The sequence below is a fragment of the Cygnus atratus genome, chromosome 17 (genome assembly GCF_013377495.2).
Source record: "Cygnus atratus isolate AKBS03 ecotype Queensland, Australia chromosome 17, CAtr_DNAZoo_HiC_assembly, whole genome shotgun sequence".
Taxonomy (NCBI): domain Eukaryota; kingdom Metazoa; phylum Chordata; class Aves; order Anseriformes; family Anatidae; genus Cygnus; species Cygnus atratus.
Window position 1 is genome coordinate 10,355,977 of NC_066378.1, and position 22,625 is coordinate 10,378,601.

General features: G+C 43.0%; 1 protein-coding gene across 1 annotated transcript in view; it reads left to right on the forward strand.

Moving 5' to 3' along the window:
- TMEM132D (transmembrane protein 132D) overlaps window positions 1–22,625 on the forward strand; it is a 192,208-nt gene that overhangs the window by 164,235 nt on the left and 5,348 nt on the right. Inside the window, exons 6-7 of the mRNA XM_050714282.1 lie at window positions 20,718–20,923; window positions 22,081–22,354. Coding sequence (XP_050570239.1) covers window positions 20,718–20,923; window positions 22,081–22,354 — 480 coding nt within the window. The remainder of the gene's footprint in view (window positions 1–20,717; window positions 20,924–22,080; window positions 22,355–22,625) is intronic.

The window sequence follows — 22,625 nt, forward strand, 5'->3', positions numbered from 1 at the left end:
CTTATCTAACTAGCCTGGGGCACTGGGGGAGTTACATCAAGTCTTTTATTTGTTAGAGTCATATTTTTTTTTCCTTTCACGTCAAATGTAGTCCAAAATAGCGAAAAGAGCAGTTTCTAATTAAGCTCCTGCCTAAATTCCATTATAACTGCTGAAGTGATTGGGGCAAGGAGATAAAGAACTATAATGACCCCAGTATGTAAATATAGATGCAAAAGTTTGTTTGGAGGTTTGAAGGTTAGAGGCCAGATATCGTGAAACCAAACATAAAGCCTCTTTGTAGAAATTCAATCAGTGCATTAGTTATCATGGATTTTCATAAAAATAAAGTGATAATGCACATTCATGTTTCGGTTCCAAAATGTGAAGTGACAGTGTATGACTTAGCCACTGAAATGATATTATAGACCCAAAAAAAGAATAATACAGGAAATTGAGAAAGCAGAAGAGGGAGTTGTAATAGAATTGGGCATTGGCATAAATAAAAATCATGAAAGGGAGATTGATTTAATGCAAGATATGAAAGACAGAAACTCAAGGTGTTAAAAAAGATCATCTGCTCATCCGGTAAAGAATCTCTAAGGCTGCAAAACTTTTAGCTGAAAGAGCCAGATCTACTTGAAGTAGATGAATCTGGTTCAAAATTTTATGAGGAATAAAGTACTAGAGGGGAACATGCTTCTGCTGTACACACAGTCTATTAAGAAGTTGTACAAAAGAGGAAGAATTTTACATTGTTCCACTGGAAAATTATCCTTGCTTATAAGTGTTGTCAAAAGATTTACAAGTAGATATGGGAGTGAGAAATTGTTCTAATCCAAAGAGCCTAAATAGCAACATTTACATGCTAACTAGCTATGAAGATTTGGAAGAAAACTGTCTTGGTGAAATGAGTTGGCCAGGTTACTTCTGGGAATGGTGTTTTGTACATAAAAAACAGGTAGGACAGACACAGATGTCATGTGAGTGACGTCTCTGTCTAAGTGTCTGCTAATGTGGATTTATTTTAGCTTGTGAAAGTCTTTCAAGCTTCACACATACCCATCTATAAGTGCAAAGAAGCTAAAATCTTCCTTGTCTGCATGTCTGAGGGAAGGAGGCTCTAAGATCCACATGAAACTGTGCTAAGATCTTGCAATAGCTGAGGGTGACAGAACAACTCTTTTTTGGTACTGGTATATATAAAAAAAAAAACATAGAAGACAAGTTTGAAGTGTAGCGTGGTCCTCGTCAGTCCTATGGACATGAGTAACTATGCACTGGGATTTTGGAGCAATCATAGTTCTGTTGATAATATTACATTTTTTATTTTTCTTTTCCCTTCATTATATGGAGTTCTGCTTTTCAAACAGAAAGAAAAGGCTTCCTAACTGCTGTATGTTTGCCCACTGAAAAGTTGCACATACAAACACAGAGGTTTGTGAGACCTGGCAGGGAAAAGACCAGGCAGGAACTACACGTGCTGTAATAAGATTTTCTCTTTCTATAGTATGATTTTGCATGGCGAGGATGACCTCTGTTTCTGAGAAAAAAAAAAAAAATCTGAATAATGTTGGTAAGTACCTCATGTCATCTTCCTGAGGCGGACAACCCTTATTCACCTGAGGGGGAAATAAGGAGTTAAATAACTCACCTGAAAATCTCATAGCAAAATAATTCTCAGGGGAGTTCAGAAGGCAATGTGGAGCCTGTGGAGTGCCACACTGCATACAGAGGTAATCCCTCTTTCTCAGTCTTACCCTCCCTGGGAATAGGTGAGTAGCAGTTACCAGGTACATGCAACTTTTTTCATAGCAGACCTCAAAGCTGAGCATAAATGAACAATGGCATGGGTGGGGCTCCAGCAGGCAGGGAGGACAGTGACCCGGTACCAGTGAACCTTGCAGTCTGATGCCAGTGACAAGTGTATGATTAGCAAGCACAGGGATACCAAATCAGCCCAGTCTCTGTTCCATTTTAAATAAAAAAGGTAAGTTTATGAGCAGCTGGAACTGCAGTAGCAGCTCGAGCTCAGTGCAGTTGCAGTAATATTTAGCCCCTGTCATCTTCTGTCTGCTCAGCGCACTGACGAGTGTGAAGGATAAAACCAGAGCGGGCTCCTGCCATCTCACTGTGCTGAGAGCTTGGCATTAATATGTGCATTTTTCCAGGGAACTTTGCATATAGTTGAGCTGTCCAGTTTGTTCACGTTGTCTGCAAACCAACAGGAGAGGGCACAGCTGTCCAGCTGCTCCAGATGGCTGCGATCTAGGGTATGCTTATGCAGGGGACGCCTGGATTAGCATGAGTGAAACACTAAAGGCTGAAGCTGAGCATGCCTGGCACAACATCGACAATAAATCTGTGAGCGTTGCTGGGTTTTGGCCATGCATTTTCCTTGCCAGGTTTGTTCCTCCCCTCTGAGCTGTACCCACGAAGGTAAGTTCTAAAGTTGAGCTGGTGCTGCGGTAATACTTCTGGAAGCACTGCTTTTGGAAAAGCAAGTTGCATCCACTGGGCTGGTGTGTATGGTCTGATTCTGAGGTTACTTATAGGTGGGTGAATCAAGAAAGAGGAGTCAGTGCCTCAGGTCTGTAAAAATTCATGGGTCTTAGGCTTGTGGCTGTGTATTTATGTGATGTCTAGCAGAAAGGCAGATGGTCCAGAACTATGGCTCCATCACCTGCCTTGTTAAAATAAATAACAATAACTGAATATAAAATTCTGGTAATTCCCTTTTCCATTCCCCTGTACCATGTGTACTGTTTTGAGAGAGTTTTTATTTTAAAAGGTTCATTTCTGCCAGCTCATTTATGAATAACAGCAGCTACTTTTTCAGTGAGTGGTGAAGATATAACACATCTCTGAGCACTGCAAGAGCAAGTGAAGCTGCTGCTTCACAATTCTGTTGCATGTTTTTATAAATGTTTCTTTAGAGGTGGATATATCTGTCTTTGAAAGGAAATGCAAGTCTCTCCAGGGTACTGCAGAACTTCATGCAAATTCTGGTGTTCAAAAGTCACTCTCATGCCTCAGAGTTTAAAGCCTGTAATGAATTAGATAGACATAAATGTAGTTGCCCATCCTTTACCTATGATGTTATCCTGATTTCAAGAGGGGGATTTTCAGCTTGAACCAGCAGAAATTGATGTCTACTTCTGATTGTTTTGGAGCTCAGCACCCAAGAGCTTTGAGTGTGCTTCAGAATCTTAGCACTGCTATGAAAATCTGGAATGTTGTTGACAAATTAGACCTTTCTCCAATTTACTAGCCCAAATCCAAATTAAAAGACTTCCTCATGACTTCACCTGTTTTCCTCTTTGTGCTTTTGTTGCCTGCATCCAGAGTGCATGCATGGAACCAGCCTCCTTCTCCCAGCCTGTGCTGGGAGACACAAGCTGCTGCCTGGTACAGTTCTTCCATTAAGTGCCTAGAGTTTGTCATAGGCTTTAAATACAAGTGTACTGAAAGAGATCCAGCTCCTGAGTATACAGATCCATGCCTGTTCATTCCCATGCCTTCTGTATCCTGCCGTCTTCACATGAAATGCACATCACTGGGCCTTTTTAATCGGTTATGCAACTTTATTATTCTTTATTATTAATATAATCAATTCCTAAACACTTAGAAAATGCACGATGTGTCAGTGCAACAGGGTAGTATACTTTCAGATGGAGTCTTCTGCCCACAGTCTGGCTATTTTTCCTTTTGCTTGTTTGAAGATAGTACAGATAACAAAGTTCAGGACTTAGCTCGATTCAGCAGTAAACAGATGCAACGTATGAGTGCTTGTCAGGTTGAAAAGTATGTGAAAGCATTCAGAAGATCAAAGCAGCATAACTCCCATCAGAGTCAATGGGGAACAAGCAGCTGTAATCTTACAAAATGCTTTCAAATTGCCCTCCACCTCCGATTCCGCAACCTCACTGAAACCAGCTCTTGATACGTATTATTCATTGTGTCCCTGTTGTCATCTCATTGCAAGTGAAAGGAAGCACAGAGGAACTGTAGGCTCAGGTTAGCAGCAAGATCATCTGTTTTTAACTTGAAGGCCAAATGGCACCTTGATGCACTGCCATGTAACCCCATTAGCTACGATAGGGCTGACAGGTTGAGAGCTAGAGCACAGTTTGGTTTTCTCTTTGGTTATAGTGACAAAAGCCAAGGGTTTTCTAATCTTACACTGCCCGTGAGCACGTTTTAAGAACTGTATTTGATTTGCTGACTGTTAGTCCCCAGCACATCATAGCCTACATCCCATATTTCTGGTCTGTTGTCTCCTGCATTGTAAGAGTCATAGACGCTTGCTCTTAACATGTTCATGACTTTCTCTTTCAGTACCTTTATATTTCGATAGCACCCATATCTCCCAACACTGAGTCTTAGTGACCAGGAGCTGCAGGTCCCTATCAGAGACAGTCCCGTGACAATCGAAATAGCTATGAATAAAACATTAACGGATGAAACAAGCAGGTAATGAACCCTTTCTGAGGTCAAACAGTGGAATGAAATAGAAACTGCATCTCCAGTCATCACATGGACATCTGTCCGTTCCACATTTTTCTGTTTCATTAGTTTTTCATAAGAACGTCTGTGAGAGGAAGCAGCTTCTGGCCTGACTTTTCTGTTTATGCTAAGTATAGCTATTTTCATGTTTTGGTTGATTATTCTCAAACTTCAGACTAACGAGGCTTCATTTCCAGCCTCAGATAGCATTTGCAGATAGCATTCCCCAGCACTTTGTGGCCATGGGGAAGTTATTTACACTGTGTATTCCCTCATTTGCACAATGAGGATAATAATAGCTATGCCATCTAAACACACATCTATATGAAAACATACACACGTTTACGTCATGCACCCCGAGACTTCACTATGATGTGCTTTGCAAAGTGTTGGAGGATTTTTTATGTTATTTTTTATTTTTGCAAAATGCTGAAACACTTATATAATAGGAATAGTTCAAATGTAGAATGTTCATCTTCATCACCATTGTTATTATTATTTTATTAGACTGCACAAAGAGACACGGAAATGAAACAATATCGATCCATAGTAATTTAACTGGTCCTAAATCAGGCCTTTGCTTAGCTGCATGAGGAAAATAGGATACCTTTGCTTCCATCTTTTTAATATATTTTTTTTCCTTGAATTTTCTTGATTTAATGAAATGCAGTCAATTTTCAGGCAGTGGCTTGTCTTGCGCATCAGAACACTTCACAAAAATGATGCAAGTTATCATCACTTTTGCTATAAATACAGGTTAGCATAATATATTTAGCATTTTATCACATCTTATTAGCAAAGAAGAAAGTACTAAATAACATTTACTTTGTCTGTGTGCTGCAAACTTAATTGCATTCCAGGAACATAACTTATGTTGCTCCAGGTCATCAGAAAGGGTGCTGAGCACTGGAGTCTGCTTTTATCTCCTGTCTAGTTCAGAAGAGCTAAGGGGGGGCTTGCACATGGGTTAGATTGTTCTCTCTGTTAGTGTTCAAAATGCATTTTCCAGTACAACAGGACATGCCTTCACCTTTGTGATAAATATCGAAACTGAGGAGCAAAGATGATGTATTTGTGTATCTTTTTATGCAGTAAACCCACACTTCTTGTAGGTGATATGAACGTACTACAGACAGGAGAAGTTGTACATTACATGTTTCATATCTGAATATATGCTTTAAAATCATTGAAATCTTCAAAATGGGCTGAGAGGAACCACATGCCCAGCTGTGGAAACCATTCCTGCCAGTCATTTGTTAAGCAGATCTTAACCATCACTGCAGATGATAATTCTGCCATCTTCCAGTCCTTAAGGATACATGGAGTTGGAGAGTTCCCAGTCCTCTCTCATTCATATCCTTTTTTAAACTGCTGTCACCAGGCCAATTTTTCCCCATCCTGTACTTAGTTATTTTTACCCAACTTTTTCTTTGTTCTTACCCTTGTTGAATTGTATTTATTCATTCCAGACAATCCTCTACACTATCAAAATCATTTTGAATTCTAATCCTGTTCTCCAAAGTACTCACAACCCCTCCCATCTTGGCATCATCTGCAAATTTAATGAAATTAATTAAATGAAAATTAAATGAAAGACTCCCATTGACTTCAAGGGGCATTGGAGTGAGCCCAAACTGTCTTACATCTTTAAGAAGTGGTTCAAATGAAATACACTTATTGCTTTACAAGCCATTTTTGTAAGGGGAAAAGACAGATGCATGCTGAATAATTCAGGGTCATCATTGCTGACTGAGAGAGATTTAACTAATTTGTCAAAATAATGACCTTTGTTCACGAAGGGGAGCAAGTGGCTCTGGATTGTTTCTGTCCCCAGAGAGATGCTGAGGGAGCCTGCCTTTAGCTCAGTACCACCACGAGGGGCTTGTGTGGAGATGTAAAATGGAAGTTTTACATTAGTAGCAGCAGTGGTTGCAGATGGTTGGAGGTGTGTTAGAATGATAATGAGATTTTCCTGTAAGCTTGGTAGAAGCAGCTCTGCTACCAGTCTGTGGGATACTTGGGAATACCAGGATCACTCCCATCCTGTTCCCAGCACACACACACGCAATTGTTTGTTGCAAATGGTTCTCACCCTCCCCATTAAAATGAAACCACTAAGCACTGAGATCTTGATACCTTCTGTAAATGATTACAACGACAGCACGCACCCAGCAGAAAGGAAAGGACAGCCAGCCCTGCCTGGAGCTTGCCTGATAATGAGCAAGCTGAGGACACCTTTGTGGAGAGGAGTTTGCAAAGAACAAGTGGATCAGGCAGAGAGCCCCAGCCATGCCAATCAGCCTGACACCTGTGTGTCACAGCTTCCCGGTGTGGGGGTGAAGAGCTCATGGCCACACACCAGTTTGTAGTCCAGTGAGAGAACGTACTTATCTTCAGTTGTCCTGCAATAGGCATCTAGGAAAAGAAAAGGTTGTGGCAGTAGGTCAAGTGAGGACAGAAATCCCCTCATTGTTCACAGCCTAGTCCACAATGGGAAAGGACACTCTCCTGTTCCAATATAAACTTTGCAGTTACCTTTACAGCAAGTGTAGTTTGGAAAATATTATCTGGCATTTCAACCCATCCATGGTGGCTCATGCCAGCTTTCCTCTGAAACTTGTGTGTTATCACTGCTGCTGTGCTGTGGGAGCACTATCCTGCTTATATACTTCTCTGCAAGTGATTTTTGGCTTAAAAAGTCATAGGTCTCTTTGAGAATTTTTTCATGCTTTGCTGTTGCACTGTTTCTCTCCAGGCCCTGCAAGGTATTGGCCAGCTTTTCAAAGCTTGGCATGCATGCATGAGTGTATGTATATTGCAACAGATTTTTCCTTTTTCTTCTAAGTGGTAATGTTGGATATCTGACTACTTGCCAGAGGAAGAGAACTAGACTTTGGCTGTGCAAACTCAGTATCGGAAAAAGGACTGAATCTTTAAGACAGTTTGGAATCATCCTATTACCAAGACAGAAATCTCTTTGTCCTTGTAACATTTACTTCTAAAGACTGCCATTGCTAAACATATTTCATCTCCTTTGCCCTGCATTGGAGTGACTGAAATGCAATCCACTTGCTCAGGATGGTGTCGAAGTTACACAAGTAATTCCAGCAGCATTTGGTCATTATTCTGTTAAGTACCAGCTGAGCCCTGGCTTAACTCAAGGAGTTGCCTGCAGATCTGTGCTTGTAGGACACTGAAGTCTGAGAACACTGAAGAGTTCAAACTCTCTCCTCTCCTTTCATCATGGCCTTCTCTTCTCCCTGCAGGGTCTTTTCATTCACTTCTCCTGCCTGGCTCTCACCTCCTTCAAGTCTGTAGAGGTCTGGTGTCACACTTGGCTTAGGTCAGACCAGTTCTCAGTGGTGTCCCTAATTAAAATTTATGTATAGCCCGTTGCTTTTTGGAAAGAAATTTGAAGAGCAGGACACTTCTTGTTTGAGGGCAGAAGTGCTTTCCCTTTAGGGTATGATCAAAGCATACCAGAGACAAAGAAAAGTCAGAGGTTTGGATGAAATCCTTGGGCAGAAATATTGCATCCCTAATGCTCCAAACACTAAGGTTGCCCTATGAAGTAGGCAGTGCTATTGTTCCCACTTAATGGATGGAAAACAGCTCTACTAAAGACTGGATCCTTGAGCATCCAGCTCACTTTGTTGCTGGAGGGCTAGAGACATGACCTGCCTGTGAGACCGGTGGCATGCCATGAGCTGTGGTGCAGAGATGCCTGAGCTAGCAAGCCTACACAGTGCTGTACTTTCTGGGGGACATCATGGATATAATTTACTTGGGCACAGTGCCACGCAAACATAACTTTATTGCCTTACTGCTCAACTGGTTAGATAGGTTGTGAATGTCCATAAGCTCTCCCAGCTTGAGGACTGGCTTGCCCATAGTCAGCCCAGGTGTACCTTGCACACATGTGTGTGGGAGGCTTGGCACAGCAGGCAGCGTAACCAGCTTGTCCCCTTTCCATGTGACCTCCCTCACCATCTTCTGTCTTCCCTCCTTTCTGGCTATTTTTTTCAAGGACTTGGGACAAACTTCAGAATCCATTTGCAAAAGTCAAAGTGTCATTTCGGAGTCTTCAGCAACCACCTGTCGCTGCAGCACGAGCTGCATAATTAGAACTGACAATCCCTGTCTAGAGATTTTTTGGAAGCTGGAAAAATGAGAATGTTGTCAAAAAAATAGCAGTGCTTCCAGTCTGCAAGTTGGTGATGGAGATGAAAGATGAGTGATTCCAAGAAGGCAGAGCATATAACAGCACAGTGCCTCTTCCTAACTAGTTTAGAAGTCTAAGTAATTTAGAAGGTTTTGCATTTCTCTTATGGCCTTAAAGAAAATGTGTTTTAAAATGGCTTCTATATTTCTCGCTCTTCACTGGACCAAACCAGAAGCAAGTTTCATAGCAGTCATGCTTAAAACCTCAGTAATGCTGGTAATTTGTTTTGTGTAAGTTGATGCAAAAGGATCTTTATTTGTTTTTCATTTTTTATTTTTGTAGTCATATTCCATAAAACGATAAAAACTTCTTAGAAGAGGATCTTATTTTTTTTAAGAGAGAAAAAATAAATTTAATTGGAGGCAGTGTTGAATCACACTGTGTTCTCAGTGCTGAGTAACATACAAATCTCAGAATACGATGTGAAATTTTTGTAGGTGGACAGTGACTTCAGTGACTTTTAGTGCACTTATTTCAGGGCAGAAGCTAGTCAACTGGAGAGGCAGGGATTTCTTTTCAGGTATTGTTTAAAAGATATATTTGTAACAACTGTCATCTTGGCTGACACTTTGGGAACTGAGCTAGGGACCTCCCGAGTTAGAAGCTGAAATAGGGGAGTTAAATCACGTAGCTTGCCTAGCTGTGGGATCTTACTCTGTCTGCACAGCAGAGCGTGCGGAGGAGCTGCAATGCACCCTACTCAGCACATCATGCACGCTTCATTTACATCCCACCTACGCCCTCAAAAGTAGCATATATGTAATCGTCATTTGAATTTGCTTATGAAGTAGAGTTCTCCTTTGCACTCATACAGTCTATCAAAATGACCCGGGAAGGATAGATGAGAAATTACTGTAAGTGTGTCTCAGGGTAATGAAGAGAAAAATAGGAGTTCTTTAGAAAGACAGGCTTGTTAAGAAATTGTAATATATGCGATGTCAGTGCCAAACAAAGAAGGCCCAGTGTAGCCAATGGAAATACTGTACTATGCAAACATTGCAGAGTTTGAGACAATCTGATCCCTACATCTGCCTATGGGATTACACTGCATGGGTATATGGGTATCACCCTAAAAGAAAAAATTACCACGGCTGCTGAAGCCACAAGAAGCCATGAAGGTGGGAGCAGCACGTGTGCCAGTAACACAAGCATGGTGCTCCCACAGGTCAAGGGAGCACCTGCCTCGAGACCTGCCCTGGCAGAAGCAATGCTCTGTTTTTGGATAATAGGGCACTGTGGTAGAAGAGCCCTGGGATTTTGGGATTCATTTCTTGGCTGGGTCACAAACATTCTGTGAAGCCTTAGGCATGTGATTTGATCTCTGTGATTCAGCTCTTCACAACATTCTGATTCAAACAGCAAATACAATTCTCTTCTCTTGCTTTGGTTAGATATCATAAGAGCTCTAGGAAGGGAACATCACTGTCTGGGCATTGGGGGGCTGATCTCCTCGGTTACTATAAAGTGCTGCTTCAGTATGTTAATGAAACGTTTTTAAGAGGCAGAAGTGTTTGGATTTGAAGACTGTCACAGAGAAATGACCTCCAGTTTGCAGAAACCACTCCTCACTAAGGAATAATCTGTTGCAAAACCACAGCAAAGCAAGATGTGGGATCCTCAAAGTGGTGGATGCTGGTGAGAATCCCTGACACGCTCAGCCTGCATAAGGACAACTCGGAGAGTTGTTCATTTGTGACTAACCAGGGACTTGAGTGGGTATGAAAAAGAAATTACCCCAATTAGGAAAGACTCGGTGAGCAGCTGGTGTTACAGACCAGCTGTGCTACCAGCCCATCTCCCTCCTGAGACAAGGACAAGGCTTGGTCTCTGGGGGAGGACAAGCCCACAGATTGCTGCAGTAAGTAGGGGCATCTGGGGAGGCTGCTCTCTCCCTGGGTGGCACAGATGAGGCACATTTTTCTTGTAAGTCTTCTTACAAGGACCTTTTCCTTTTATATAGAGCAAACAGCATGTGAGTAAACTGTTTCTTTTAGCTTTGATCTTCCAGCCATATTTATGTTGTTCTAGCAGGCAGCTAAGAATGACACACTGTTGTCACTGCAAGAGAGCATAAAACACATGCCTGATAAATTCATCCTAATATAGATTTGTTGTTTAATATAGTGCAAAGAAGTGTAACATCAATAAGTATTATGGTAGCCAATAGAAATATTTTTGGCCTTTTGTGAATTAAAGAAATACAGGAAAAAAAATGCCTTCAGCTGAATTGCATGCAATTACTTTTGGAACAGAAAGAAAATGTCAGAAATTGTAGTTTCCTATAGAATGAGGGGAGCATAAAATATCCTGGATATGACAATTCAATGCTTTGTACACCTAGTTTTACTGTTGTGATAATTATAGACAAAATCAGAGTTGCTGACTGCAGGTTAATGCTGCTGGTTGTTCAGTTTCACGGCCTGGGCTTGAAATCCACGTGCCAGTGTGCTGCCAGGAGCGCTCCAGCCCAGCGTGCTGGGAGAGCTGGGCAGCGGTGGAACTGCTCCTTCACCTGCCCTTTTTGCATTTGGGGAGGCTTAGCATCTCATAAGTTCCTTCAGCTGCTGTGGGAGAACACACAAGCAATTTGAAATACTTTGCCCTCCCTGTATGTTCTGTCAGATCTGTACTGCACGCAGCTCTGCCCATTTTCCTCTCAGCTGCTCCCAAAGGTCTCACAGAGGATACAAGAAGCCCGTACAGTAGGCTATTTCAGGCTCTGTGTGTCTTGATTACCTTCCTCTCCAGAGCATTGCCTCACTGACTTGATCTGACAAATCTAGAAGACTGACCGTCCCCTTGACAGCGTAGTTTTGTTTCAGTGTTCAGTCCGTCCAATTTATCACGTTCATTGGCTCTGCTTCACTTGGAAGTCAGGTATTTCTTATCCAACCAAGCAGCCTGTGCACCTCCTTCCTTTTCACAGGTGTGAAGCAGACTTGTTCTATTGTCAGTACACTTTAAGCTTTATAGGAGGGAGGGGAGAAATGCCATTCACAGTTCAGTAACAAAGAGCCTGGGGTACCCAATGTGTTTATCATACTTTTCCCTCTTTGCTCGGATGACTGCAGAGAGTGATACAGAGCGCATGTGGTTTTCAGATCAGGAGAGGAATAGGAAGATGGAACTTAATTAACATAAGCAAGAAAGTGTTGTCACATTCATTACTAACAATTGTGGCTTCTAAAATCGAAAGCACGAGGTAGTGTGTTGAGCCCAGCAGCACTGGCTGGTCGTCAGACAGTACTTGTCTGTCTAAAGTGCTTCTACGTGACAGCGCCGACATTCCTGTGTCCCACTGAGGCAGAGAAGCAGGCACTGAAGCCGTCTCATTCTCTTGCTTATCCTGTGCTGGCAGGATCACTGCTCTCTGAATATCAAGAGCAGCAGGTGGGCAGGAAGTCACCACCTTCCTTTTCCAGCTGGAAAGCAGGAATTGCAACATAGCCAACAGCAAATGAGGGATGGCCAGAGCAGCAAAAGGAGTGGAGAACAGCAGGAGTGAATGAAGCTGATTTCTCATTGCTTTGCCTGCTTGCCAGGGACGTAGTTTCACCCTATGCCACATCCCACAGAACTGTGCCATGCCTTCGGGTGGCTGTGATTGCTGTTTCCCGGTGCAGGTGGAAAAAGTGAAGGGCTGTTCTCAAAACTACAGATAAATTTTAAGCTGTACTTGTGTGACCCTAGCACCTGAGCTCTTTCTTGTTTCTTATAAATTAAGCTTTGCAAAATGCCTGTAAAACAAGGGAAGAGCATTCCACATTTTACAAATACATCACAGGGAGATCAAAGCCCAGATTCTTAAAGAGATTTAACCACCAAACTCCCCTGAGTTCAATGGGAGTAAAGACTTCAATATCCTTGAGAGTATGGGTCTCAATAAATTATACATGCCTATCTAGTAGGTGTGTAATGAAGTTGGAAATTAATCCCAGACTTCCAGAAAGGTTGTCCTGTGCCTTTACATTCCTTCCTGCAAAAGAGAATAGCACTTTTCATTTCTCTAAAGATACTCCAGATTTCATTCAGTGATGGGATCTTTATTGAGCAGTTTCCTTGTGTTGGTTTTGTTGTGATTTGTGGCCCCAGTTGATTACAGCTTATTGGAGAAAATTTGACAGAATATATTCTGTCAGAATTCGTAATTTTGTAAAACAGCTTCATGAAATTATGCTAATTTTTCTAGAATTTCATCTCTGAAAGAAAAAAAAAAGAGAAAGAAAAGGATGATAGGATGATAGCAGGTTCCTGTTGTGTCAAAGAAACATCTTGTTTTGACATTTCCAAAGTGAAATGTTTTGATTTTCCACTTTAAAATAACTTTTTTTCTTGATCTTATGGTATTTTTACATAATTTTAATCATTTGAAATTGAAATGAAACTGAATTTCATGACCCAAAAATGAAACCAAACGTAGGTGTCTTGAAAAGCCCTCCTGAAATGAAGCGCTCATGCTCCAGGTGGCTCCAGCACCAGTCCTGTGGAAAGGGGGCCTCTCGACACCAGGAACACAGCAGCCCACGTCCCTCCTGGGCACCGTGGCTCAGTGGGGACAAGGAAAAAGCTCTTGCCAGGCTGCAGGTAGCCCGTAGGGATGTACTGCATCATGGTGAGGACGATTTTGAGGGGGCTCAGTAATGTGTCCACAAATGACTGCGTGTCACCTGCTCTTCTCTTACCACGTCCTTGAAAAATGCAAGTCCGTGCGAGTCCACTGCATAAAGATATATCTGTCTGCTCTTAGTCCTGGAAATGGGTGCAAAGTCAACACTGGAGGGAAAAACCTACCAGGAATATATGCTCCAGGTCTTGATTTAAAGAAATGAAAGGTGATTCCCCAGGAGACATTTTTAATGATCGTATTTTAAGTTTGTTACACCAACACACTGCAAACGTTATGTCAGATCCGTAGCATTCACAAAAGAAGTATTAAACTTGCAGCTAGAATTGGACGTTTGCCCAGAATTGTGAGACCTTTTAAAATGTGTCATTGCATATTTCACTCAGGTATATTTTGCTGAGGATAATATATTGATATTTGCCACAAAGCTACAGAACAAACTAAAAATTTCTTAGAAATAAGTTGGCATCAGAGTTCTTTTCATCAATAATACCTATAATGTGCTCCAGGTGGATTAGTGTAGTAAAAAAAATAAAATAAAATAAGAAAAGTATGAGAGACATTCTTCAATTGCACATGTCTCTGCTATTATCTATCTGTTGTTGAACTTTCTCTGAAGCATTGTCAGCTATGTCTGCAACACGATGCTATAGAGACGCATGGCAGGAAACAAGTTCGTAGGACCCTTAGAAACTAAGGAAGATACTTGGATAAAAAAGCAGATACAGCTGTGGATCGCAACATTTTTTAGTGTCATGCTGCAATAGGAAAACTGCAGAAAAGTGGGCACTTTGAAGGTGTGGACCTTTGAAGGTCAGCGCACCCTCTGTTCCTCTATTTTTTCTGCATCTGTTGAGTTGAGACGTGTCACTTGGCACCTCCTCTAAAGAGGCAAAATGTCTCTGCACAAAGTGGGGACCAGATAAAAAGGAATGATGAGGTATGAAGCCGTTTCAACACAACTTGTAATTTACCAGCTTTGAAATGTTATTTCCAGATTTTGGTAGGCATTTCAGTAACCACAGTCAAAATTTTAAATATTTAAAATTAAGACCTTCTGCAGTGCAGATCCCCCCAGATGGGGCTGGCTGTTACAGTGGTGCGAGAGTTAAAACCTGGCTGGAATCAACTAGTTAGGGTTCAAGCCAAGTCATTCTTCTGTGGGCAGCTGGGGAGCAACCCAGCTTGGGAAGTTAACCCTGTGGAAACCGCAAGTCCCTGGCTAGTAGTGGGACAGGAAGAGCAGACCTGAACTCAACGTGATAGCTGTTTGCCATTACTGGCTCTTTCTCGGGGAGGGAGGGAGGGAGGGAGGGAAGCTTTCTCTGCAACACGGGAGGTGCTGTTTCTCAAGAGCAACTGTTCTGTGGTTGATCCTAATTCCAGCAACATCCAGGGTGGTTAACAGGTCTGCTGCTGCCACTGGATCTGCAGATGGTAATTTCTTACCCTCTGGGTCCACTCAAAATCCCAGACTAGGACAGTTCCCATCTCTAGACATACAGTGGGCCTAGGGCAGATCTAGCCCCTGTGCTACTTCTTCATTATATTTATCTCTGCATTGCATAATTTCAGGCTGGAGTCGGTTATCACAGCAACAAACCTCACTCCAACACCGCAGGTTAAGCGTGGGTGATTAAAGGTGACTCCGTCTCCCTTGAGTCATTCCTAAGTGACTTATAGAGCTAATAATGGCCTCATCCTTTTGTACCTTGGTACACAGCTTGTGTTCTTGAGTCTTTTATAGCTCAAATGAGCTGCTTTTGCTTATTTATTTCCCTCCTCATTCATTTTTAATGGTTGTAAGAGGCTCCCCATTCTTCTTCTGAGAGCAATGATTTAGGCAGGACTCATTAACATAACTTACGTTACTAAATATCACCATTTATGCTGGTAGACCAAGGCAAATGTGTGCAGTGCTAAATCAGAAGAGATCCCATGAGCTTTCCAATGTGGCAGGGCTGTGCTTGAAGAGTATATTAGAAATGGAGAGTGCTTGCATGGGGGAAGGATCACTTGCAGAAACATGGGCTGGGGGCAGAGTCCCAGAGTGTTTCCAAAACACAGATTCTATGTGGAAATATCAGAGACTTGCTTTCCTAATTGGCCACCCTTGACATGGCTAAACCAGGGCTGCTCTAGATACGTTTTATATTCAAAGACTTATTAGCTGTGACTTTGTAAGAGTTCCAACAGAATTACTGTAGCAGAAAAGCAGTTTCCTGCAAGGATTTTACTGTTATCCGGTGGGAATTTACTAATGATAATGAGGTGGGGGAAGAATGTTACAGTTATTTCTGAGAGCTAACAGTAAAATACTGGGTATGTATTCTGGGAGTTGGGATGTATATTTCTCTTTCCCTCCTTCCCATTAGATTTTTTGATTCTGCTCAGCCCAAACATCACATGGAGTATACGGGACCGAAGGAACAGCCAGCCACACAAACTCATATCTACCAGAGATCACAGACACCTTCTGCAAAAGGGTAATGGGAAGAGCAGTGAAGTGCTTTTAGGAAAGGGATGGGATCAATGTTCACTGGAGAACTGGATGCAGGAGGCCAGTGTGCTAGGGGTGATGTGTGATTTCTGAGAGATCTTATTGCTGATTTCTGTGTTTTTTCCGAGGCTGGCTGCAGTCCGGCTTCAAAGGCTTCAAAGGGCTTAGTGTTTTCTTCCACAGATAGTCTATCAAACTGAGAAATTAAGATAAATTAATCAAATCTGATTTGCTGGAAAATCAGAAAATCAGGGAAATCTGATTTTCTCGACATCCAACTTGCCAGAAGCCACGTGGATGGTATGTACATGGCACACTTAAGAACCTAATTCCTAATCCTGTGCTGTGCTGGCAATAAGGGACCTCTGACTTCTGCTGCCCTGGCACATGGGGATTAGATGTGTGTGTGCTCAGAGGAAGCTGTCAGTTCACTAAGAAAAAGAGGTGGAGCCGCAGGAGCCCAGTGAAACCCAAAGCACTTTTATATCCTACCAAGTTCATGCCTAAAAAAGCCATTCATACCCCAGATCCTTTAAGAGATAAAGGTCCTCGTTTATTGAGAGTGTTTGTGGAGCATCTTGTGAGTACAGCTGCCCTTAATTAATGGAAGGCAGCTCAGCGTAGTTGTGTGAAAAGCTCCCATGACACAAAGCCCAGAAAGGCTTTAGCAAGGGAGCACAGCACCAGAATGATTTAATAGCATTATAATGTCCTTGTATTATAGTGGCCACAACACATGGAGCTGTGCTCCAGCACTACATTAGCAGTAAAACAAAATCTACTCCTTCTCTCTCAAGCCCTTTTCACCTTTCCTGAAAACTGGAGTTGCCACACCTGAGAGGTCAAAGCTGAGAGGCAGGAGGGAAGGAAAAGGACTTATGGGTAGGAGTCCCAAGATTTTGGAAACAAAACACATTGCTTTTCCCCAAATCACCCACCTTGCTCCAGCCCTATTGCATTTTGTAATGTCTTTAGTAGTTTTCTGAAATCTGTCTGTTTGGGGACAAAGCTTTTGCAGCTCCATAATTCCCATAATAAAAGGCTGTTCAGGAAGCTATTTGGTGATTTAGAACAGACATGCTTTCGTTCACACACTCGTGCACACATATCCAAGGGTATGGGCGCATTCTCCATCCATGCGTTTAATAAACTTGAACCGCAGCCATTTCTGTTGTGCATGGCAAGGCGTGTAAAGCAAGGACTGGGGGACAGGGAGGATGGCTGGGAGTTAAAGGCTGTTTATGTGAATTAACGCTGAAGAAAGGGAGCTGCCTGACAGACCGAGGGATTGAAATCCATTCCGGATTGAAAGGAGACAAGCAGGCTCAAAAAGGCAGCAGCAGCAGAAGCTCCCCTGGGCTGCCCCTATCGACACCACCGTGGAGAAGCCCGTGGGTGTGAGGGGGGACCTGGGGGCTCCTGCAGCCTGTGTCAGCCCCGGGGACTGCCTGGAGGTTGCCAGCTGCTGAGCTGCATTTGGCAGCTCTTTGCTTATCATGTGCATATTTGTCCTGCAGAGCCTCAGCTGAGCCCCATCCAAGTTGTTTCACAAAATATGCACTCTTTTCCAACAGACAGCTTAGAAAACTCAGTCTCAAAAGAGACAGAAGCTCGATGTTTCTTCCTTCTCTACATCTTTTTACTCTTTCTCTTGTGCTGGAAGATGAATGGTTCGGATGTGTCTGCAGTAACACAGGCATGGCTAGTCTGCCTTTCTATTGATGACCTGTTTCTGAATGTCCTGGCCTGATTTATGAAAATGTACTGTATTTTGCACCATGTTTTGATGTTGCTCTGTTAGGACTGCATGCAAACTGCAGCAGAACAGTGATGCTTATTCATTCAAACAGTGAAGGGCTGGCTGGGAACTGAATGAGCTCATAGTTGTTGCTGTCTTCACTTAAAGAAAGGGAAACAGGAGCAAGCGGGTATCTCAAGCCTAGTCATTTTTTCCTTGACCATCAGTTTGTTTTGCAAATCATAATCTTGAAAGAACAAGGTCATGGTATTTCTCGAATCACTCATATAGCAGGTTTTTAGGGCTGGATTCTTTTTTTAACTCTCTCTCTCTCTCTTTAATAACCCCTGATAAAGTTGAAACTGAAGTCTCTTTGCCTGCCAAGTGTTCTTTCTCTTGCTATTGCTTGAGCATTAATGAATCTAAAATCTGAGAGCCTGATTCCCATCTCTTACCAGAGTAATGCAGCAGTTATCTGTATTGACTGGGAGAGTCTCAGCCTTGTTCCAGCCCCTGTGTGCTGAACTGCTCTTCACACACACACAGGCCAACGAAAACAACAGTCAAATCCCACCTGTGCAGTGCAGGAATGCTTCAAAAGCCACTGCTCAGGCAGGGAGGCTCTACCCAGTGGGAGGATGCCTGGCAGGTCACCTGCCAGAGGCCCTGGTGCAAGAGGGCTGCTGGGGAGTGGGGCTGCAGGGGCTCGGTGCTGTGCTCTGCAGAGGACACTGTGGGTTGGGAAGCATACCTCAGCTGGCATTTCTGTCTGCAAGGCACAGAAGTTTACCTCTTCCCTTAAATCATTAGGAAATGGTTTCAGTCCTAGGTTGATCACCCATGGGGACAGCCTAATGCGTTAATTAGGTAAGATGCACAAACACGAGGTGTTGCTAGCTGGAAGCAGAAGTGGTGAGGAAGGCACTGGAAGCTATTACCTGGCCCCATGCCCTATGAAAGAAAATCCTTGTCTTCAGGCCATTTGCTTGTAAGTGTGGTCCAGCCTGCAGTCCACAAAGGCAAGTGAAAGACCTCGGGGCAATCAGCCCCCAGGCTGACTGTTTTCCTCAGGGCCACCTTGTTTTCCACTTTGAACTGCTGCCTCTCAGGTGGAAATCATCACTTTGAGACTTTGCCCAGTTTCTCTTCTCGCCAATATCCCAGAGAAAAGAGGGAAGGTAGAAAGCAGCAGACAGAGCTTGTTAGCACATAGGAGATTTGTCTGGTTTGAGAGCAGCATTTAAAATACAAAAAGGCAACAGGGATAAGTGCAGTGCCCGCAAGGAATAGAAGTTGTTCACTTACAACAGTAAGGTAACATGGGGTGAGAAAAGGAGCAGATGTACCAGGCACTGCCTGAAGGGCTTCTGACTTCCTGCCTGTGGGACAGCTTATTAGATGTTTCAGGTGGGAAGTAGGATGCAGCTCTTGCCCCGGGAGTGTGACACTCACATAAGCGTGCCTTCTGCAGGGATGCAGGGACAGTGTCTGCTCTCTTGCTCCCGCCCAGGCATGCTGCTCCCAGAAGGATGATGTGCTCCTACCTCCAGCTTTTCCTATAGACATTTCTGCAGGCTCACCTGAAGCTTTTCCCAGAGTTTTGCAAGGTCTTACCCTCCCCAGTTCAGCCAGACTGGATCAGCATTATGATGAAGAGGATATTGTGCCAGTGGTTCGTGCTCAGCCAGAGCTGGGACTCCCCTTGCTCACCTGCCTGCTGTGAGGCCCTGATCTTATGGTACATTCCCCCATGCTCTGAGGCTTTTGTGGCAGCAACTGGGTTTGCTGTACAGCACAGTGAGATTGGATCCGGATAGGAGCTTTCAAGAGCTCCTGTAAAACATGCTAATGTGAGAATATCCCTAAAAACATAATCCTGGCTGTAAACAGATTTGATGTGTTCCTGCTGAAACCAATGGCAATGATAAGATTTTGACCTTAAAACAGCCCATGCTTGCAAGGGAAGCATTGCTAGTGTCATGATAACCCTTTTTTGGTACATTACCTAGGCTCAGACAAGCAAGGATGGAAATGGATTTGCTATGGAACTGTCTGAAAGGGGGTTGTTGTTGTTTAAAGATAATAATATTAGGAATGCAAATTATTCCACAAAAGCTGGTGATATTTAAATACGATTTAAATTCATTTAGCATTTAAACAGAAAAGTAGAAAATGGCATTAAATTCAGATGAGGATGAGACTATGCATTTTGGAGTCAGAAGTATTAAATACATCCACAGAATGGGACAGATGGCCTTGCTGGTAATGGATTGTGAAGAGTTCAGGGTTTTAATAGAGCATTCCTTCAGATCATCAGCATGGTAAAGTGGTAGTTAATAAATTATTCGACGCGTACATTCACTCATATATTTTAACTAGCTGTAATGAACAGGTCCTGTCAGCTCACCTAGGTGCTTGCAATAGCCGCTAAATTGCTTGAATGAGATTTAGTAACTCTCAGCAATATTGATGTCCAGAGCTGCAGGTAATAAAGTGACACCAGGACTAGCTTGAGCAGAACATTGTGTAAGACCTTTGTCAGGCTTGTAGTGGAGATGAAGCTGTTTGGCCCCAATGAACATCACTGGGCATCAGAGAGCCCCTTCCCAGTGAGTAGGATTAGGCTGATGTGACCAGCTCATGCTTTGGCACCCGTAATGGGACTCCTGAAGAACCAGTTTGGGGTTGACAAGAGAAATATGCTTCCTGCTGAATTAAATGTACAGGCAGTTACCCACCTATTCCTCCCCACTTGCAAGTGGTACTCCATGGGCTGCCCACAAAGTAGAAGAGGAGGATAGTACAGTCTGGCTGACCTCTGTGGAGAAGAGGGAAATCCTCTCTTAGTGCCATTATACTAGGACTATCCTAGTGTGGAGTGGAAATTAAGGACAGAAAGAAGCTGTTCTTTTATCTTAGATTATACTAGAAATGTTTATAGCAGAAAAAAGCCTGCCTGTTAAAATGATGCTAGGCTATTAAGGGCACACCAGGCACTTTTCTTGTTATTCCTAGTCATCCTCTGAACTTGGAGCTAGTTTAAACCTATATCCTTTCCCTTCCTCCCACTCACTTTCCCAGCATTGTAGTGTACTTTATAATTTGTGAAGACACTTATTAATTTTTTTCTCTTTCTCCTTTTTCTCAGGTTTCTGACAGATGTGACTACGTCTTTGTCAATGGAAAGGAAATGAAAGGCAAAGTGAATGTCATAGTTAATTTTACTTACCAGCATCTGAGTGCCCCTTTAGAAATGACAGTCTGGGTTCCTCGTCTCCCGCTGCAGATAGAGGTCTCTGACACAGAACTAAATCAGATCAAGGGATGGAGAGTCCCCATCATCTCTAATAAGAGGTAGGTTTCATTAGAGGATGTTCATTATGGGTTGTGCGCTTGCCAAAGACATGTCAGGGCCAGTGGATCTGAACATGCTTATTTGGCCTTAATGCAATTCCGGTGTGAATTTGAAGGTCACCAGACATTTATTCAATAGGCTTCTGCACTGGACTTACGAAGGAAATGGAAGCTGCAGGTTGCACAAGCCTATGCTGGAAATCAATTTCCCTTTATAGTGCTAGTGAATGAGACAAAAAGAGCCAGCTGGCCAAGTTGGGCAGGGTCAGCCATGGGGCAGCAGAAGACACCACCAAGGACCAGCTCTGCCACAGCTGGCCGGTCTCCAGCCTGGTTCACAGGTCCTGCCACATAATTTGTTCATTTTATTGGCACAATTGGTGCTTGCTTGTTTCATATTAGTGCTGTAGAGTCCAGTGACACTGATGAGAGTCCCAAAGTCATGGCACTGCTAGAGTAGGGCTTTGAGGATAACTGTCTGCACCCACAAGGCAGTGGTATGTGAGGACAGGACAGAGAACGTATGTAGGCAGATCTAGACTTTGTTTTAGTTGTCAGTGTTATTAAGATCCAGAAGAACAAATGGATGAAGTAGACACTTGCTATTCTCTCCTACCCATGAAGACATCATTTATTACCAGGTTTCTGTTAGTACCAGAGCAGAGAGATGGGCATTTTGGTGGCAACGTGATTTCAACCTGAATGTCATACAGAAAGAGATATGTAAGTACGTATGACAGAGATTTCCATGGCAACACCAGGATGTTTATGGGAAGATCCAGCGTGAAAAAAGTGCAGGTGTCCTGAAAGTAAGGACTTAACATTGGGAATCATGTGAGAGAGCTTTGTAGAGGACAATGTAGTAGTGAAGCTAGCAAGACAGTTGGTGATTTTAGCAGCTGTTTTGGAGACCCAGGCAGCCTGAAGGCCTCAGTTACAAGCAAGAGAAATGAGGTTAAAATGGGGTTAAAGTGGGGTTAAAATCACCTGAGTGATTTCAGAAATGCACTGACAGAAACTGAAACAGAGCAATGGGAGGGGGCAATGGACCTTTGTTCCACCGTCCGGGCTGCAGACTTATGCCAGCAATAGCTCTTCTGTTGCAAACTCTCCTAGCACCAATGTCTGATAATTTTTGACTCTTGGTGTCCTTCCAGACCAGCCAGGGACAGTGATGATGAAGAAGAGGATGAACGGAAGGGAAGAGGATGCACCCTTCAGTACCAACATGCGATGGTACGAGTGCTCACGCAGTTTGTAGCCGAAGCCTCGGACCCTGGAGGCCAGCTGAGCTACTTACTGGGTTCTGACTGGCAGATTGACATCACCGACCTGGTGAGTGACTTCATGCAGGTGGAGGAGCCAAGAATTGCTAAGCTACAGGATGGACAGGTTTTGATTGGACAGGAGCTTGGAATGACGACAATTCAGGTAGGAAAAATTCATTACTTATTCCCTTTCCTCCATTAACCCACCACTTTAGGAACCCAGGTATTGATCAGGTGTAAAGCAGTAAAGCAGCTTCTTGTGTTAGCAACAGAAGTTGGAGCCACAAATTTCTCAACGGAGCACAAAGAAAAAGATTATTCCAGTGATACCACAAAGTAGAAAACAAGTTAACAAGCACAAGTAAAAAAAAAAAAAAAAAAAAAAAACTCATCATTCCAAATTGTTAAACCAGAAAATAACAACCACAATTGTC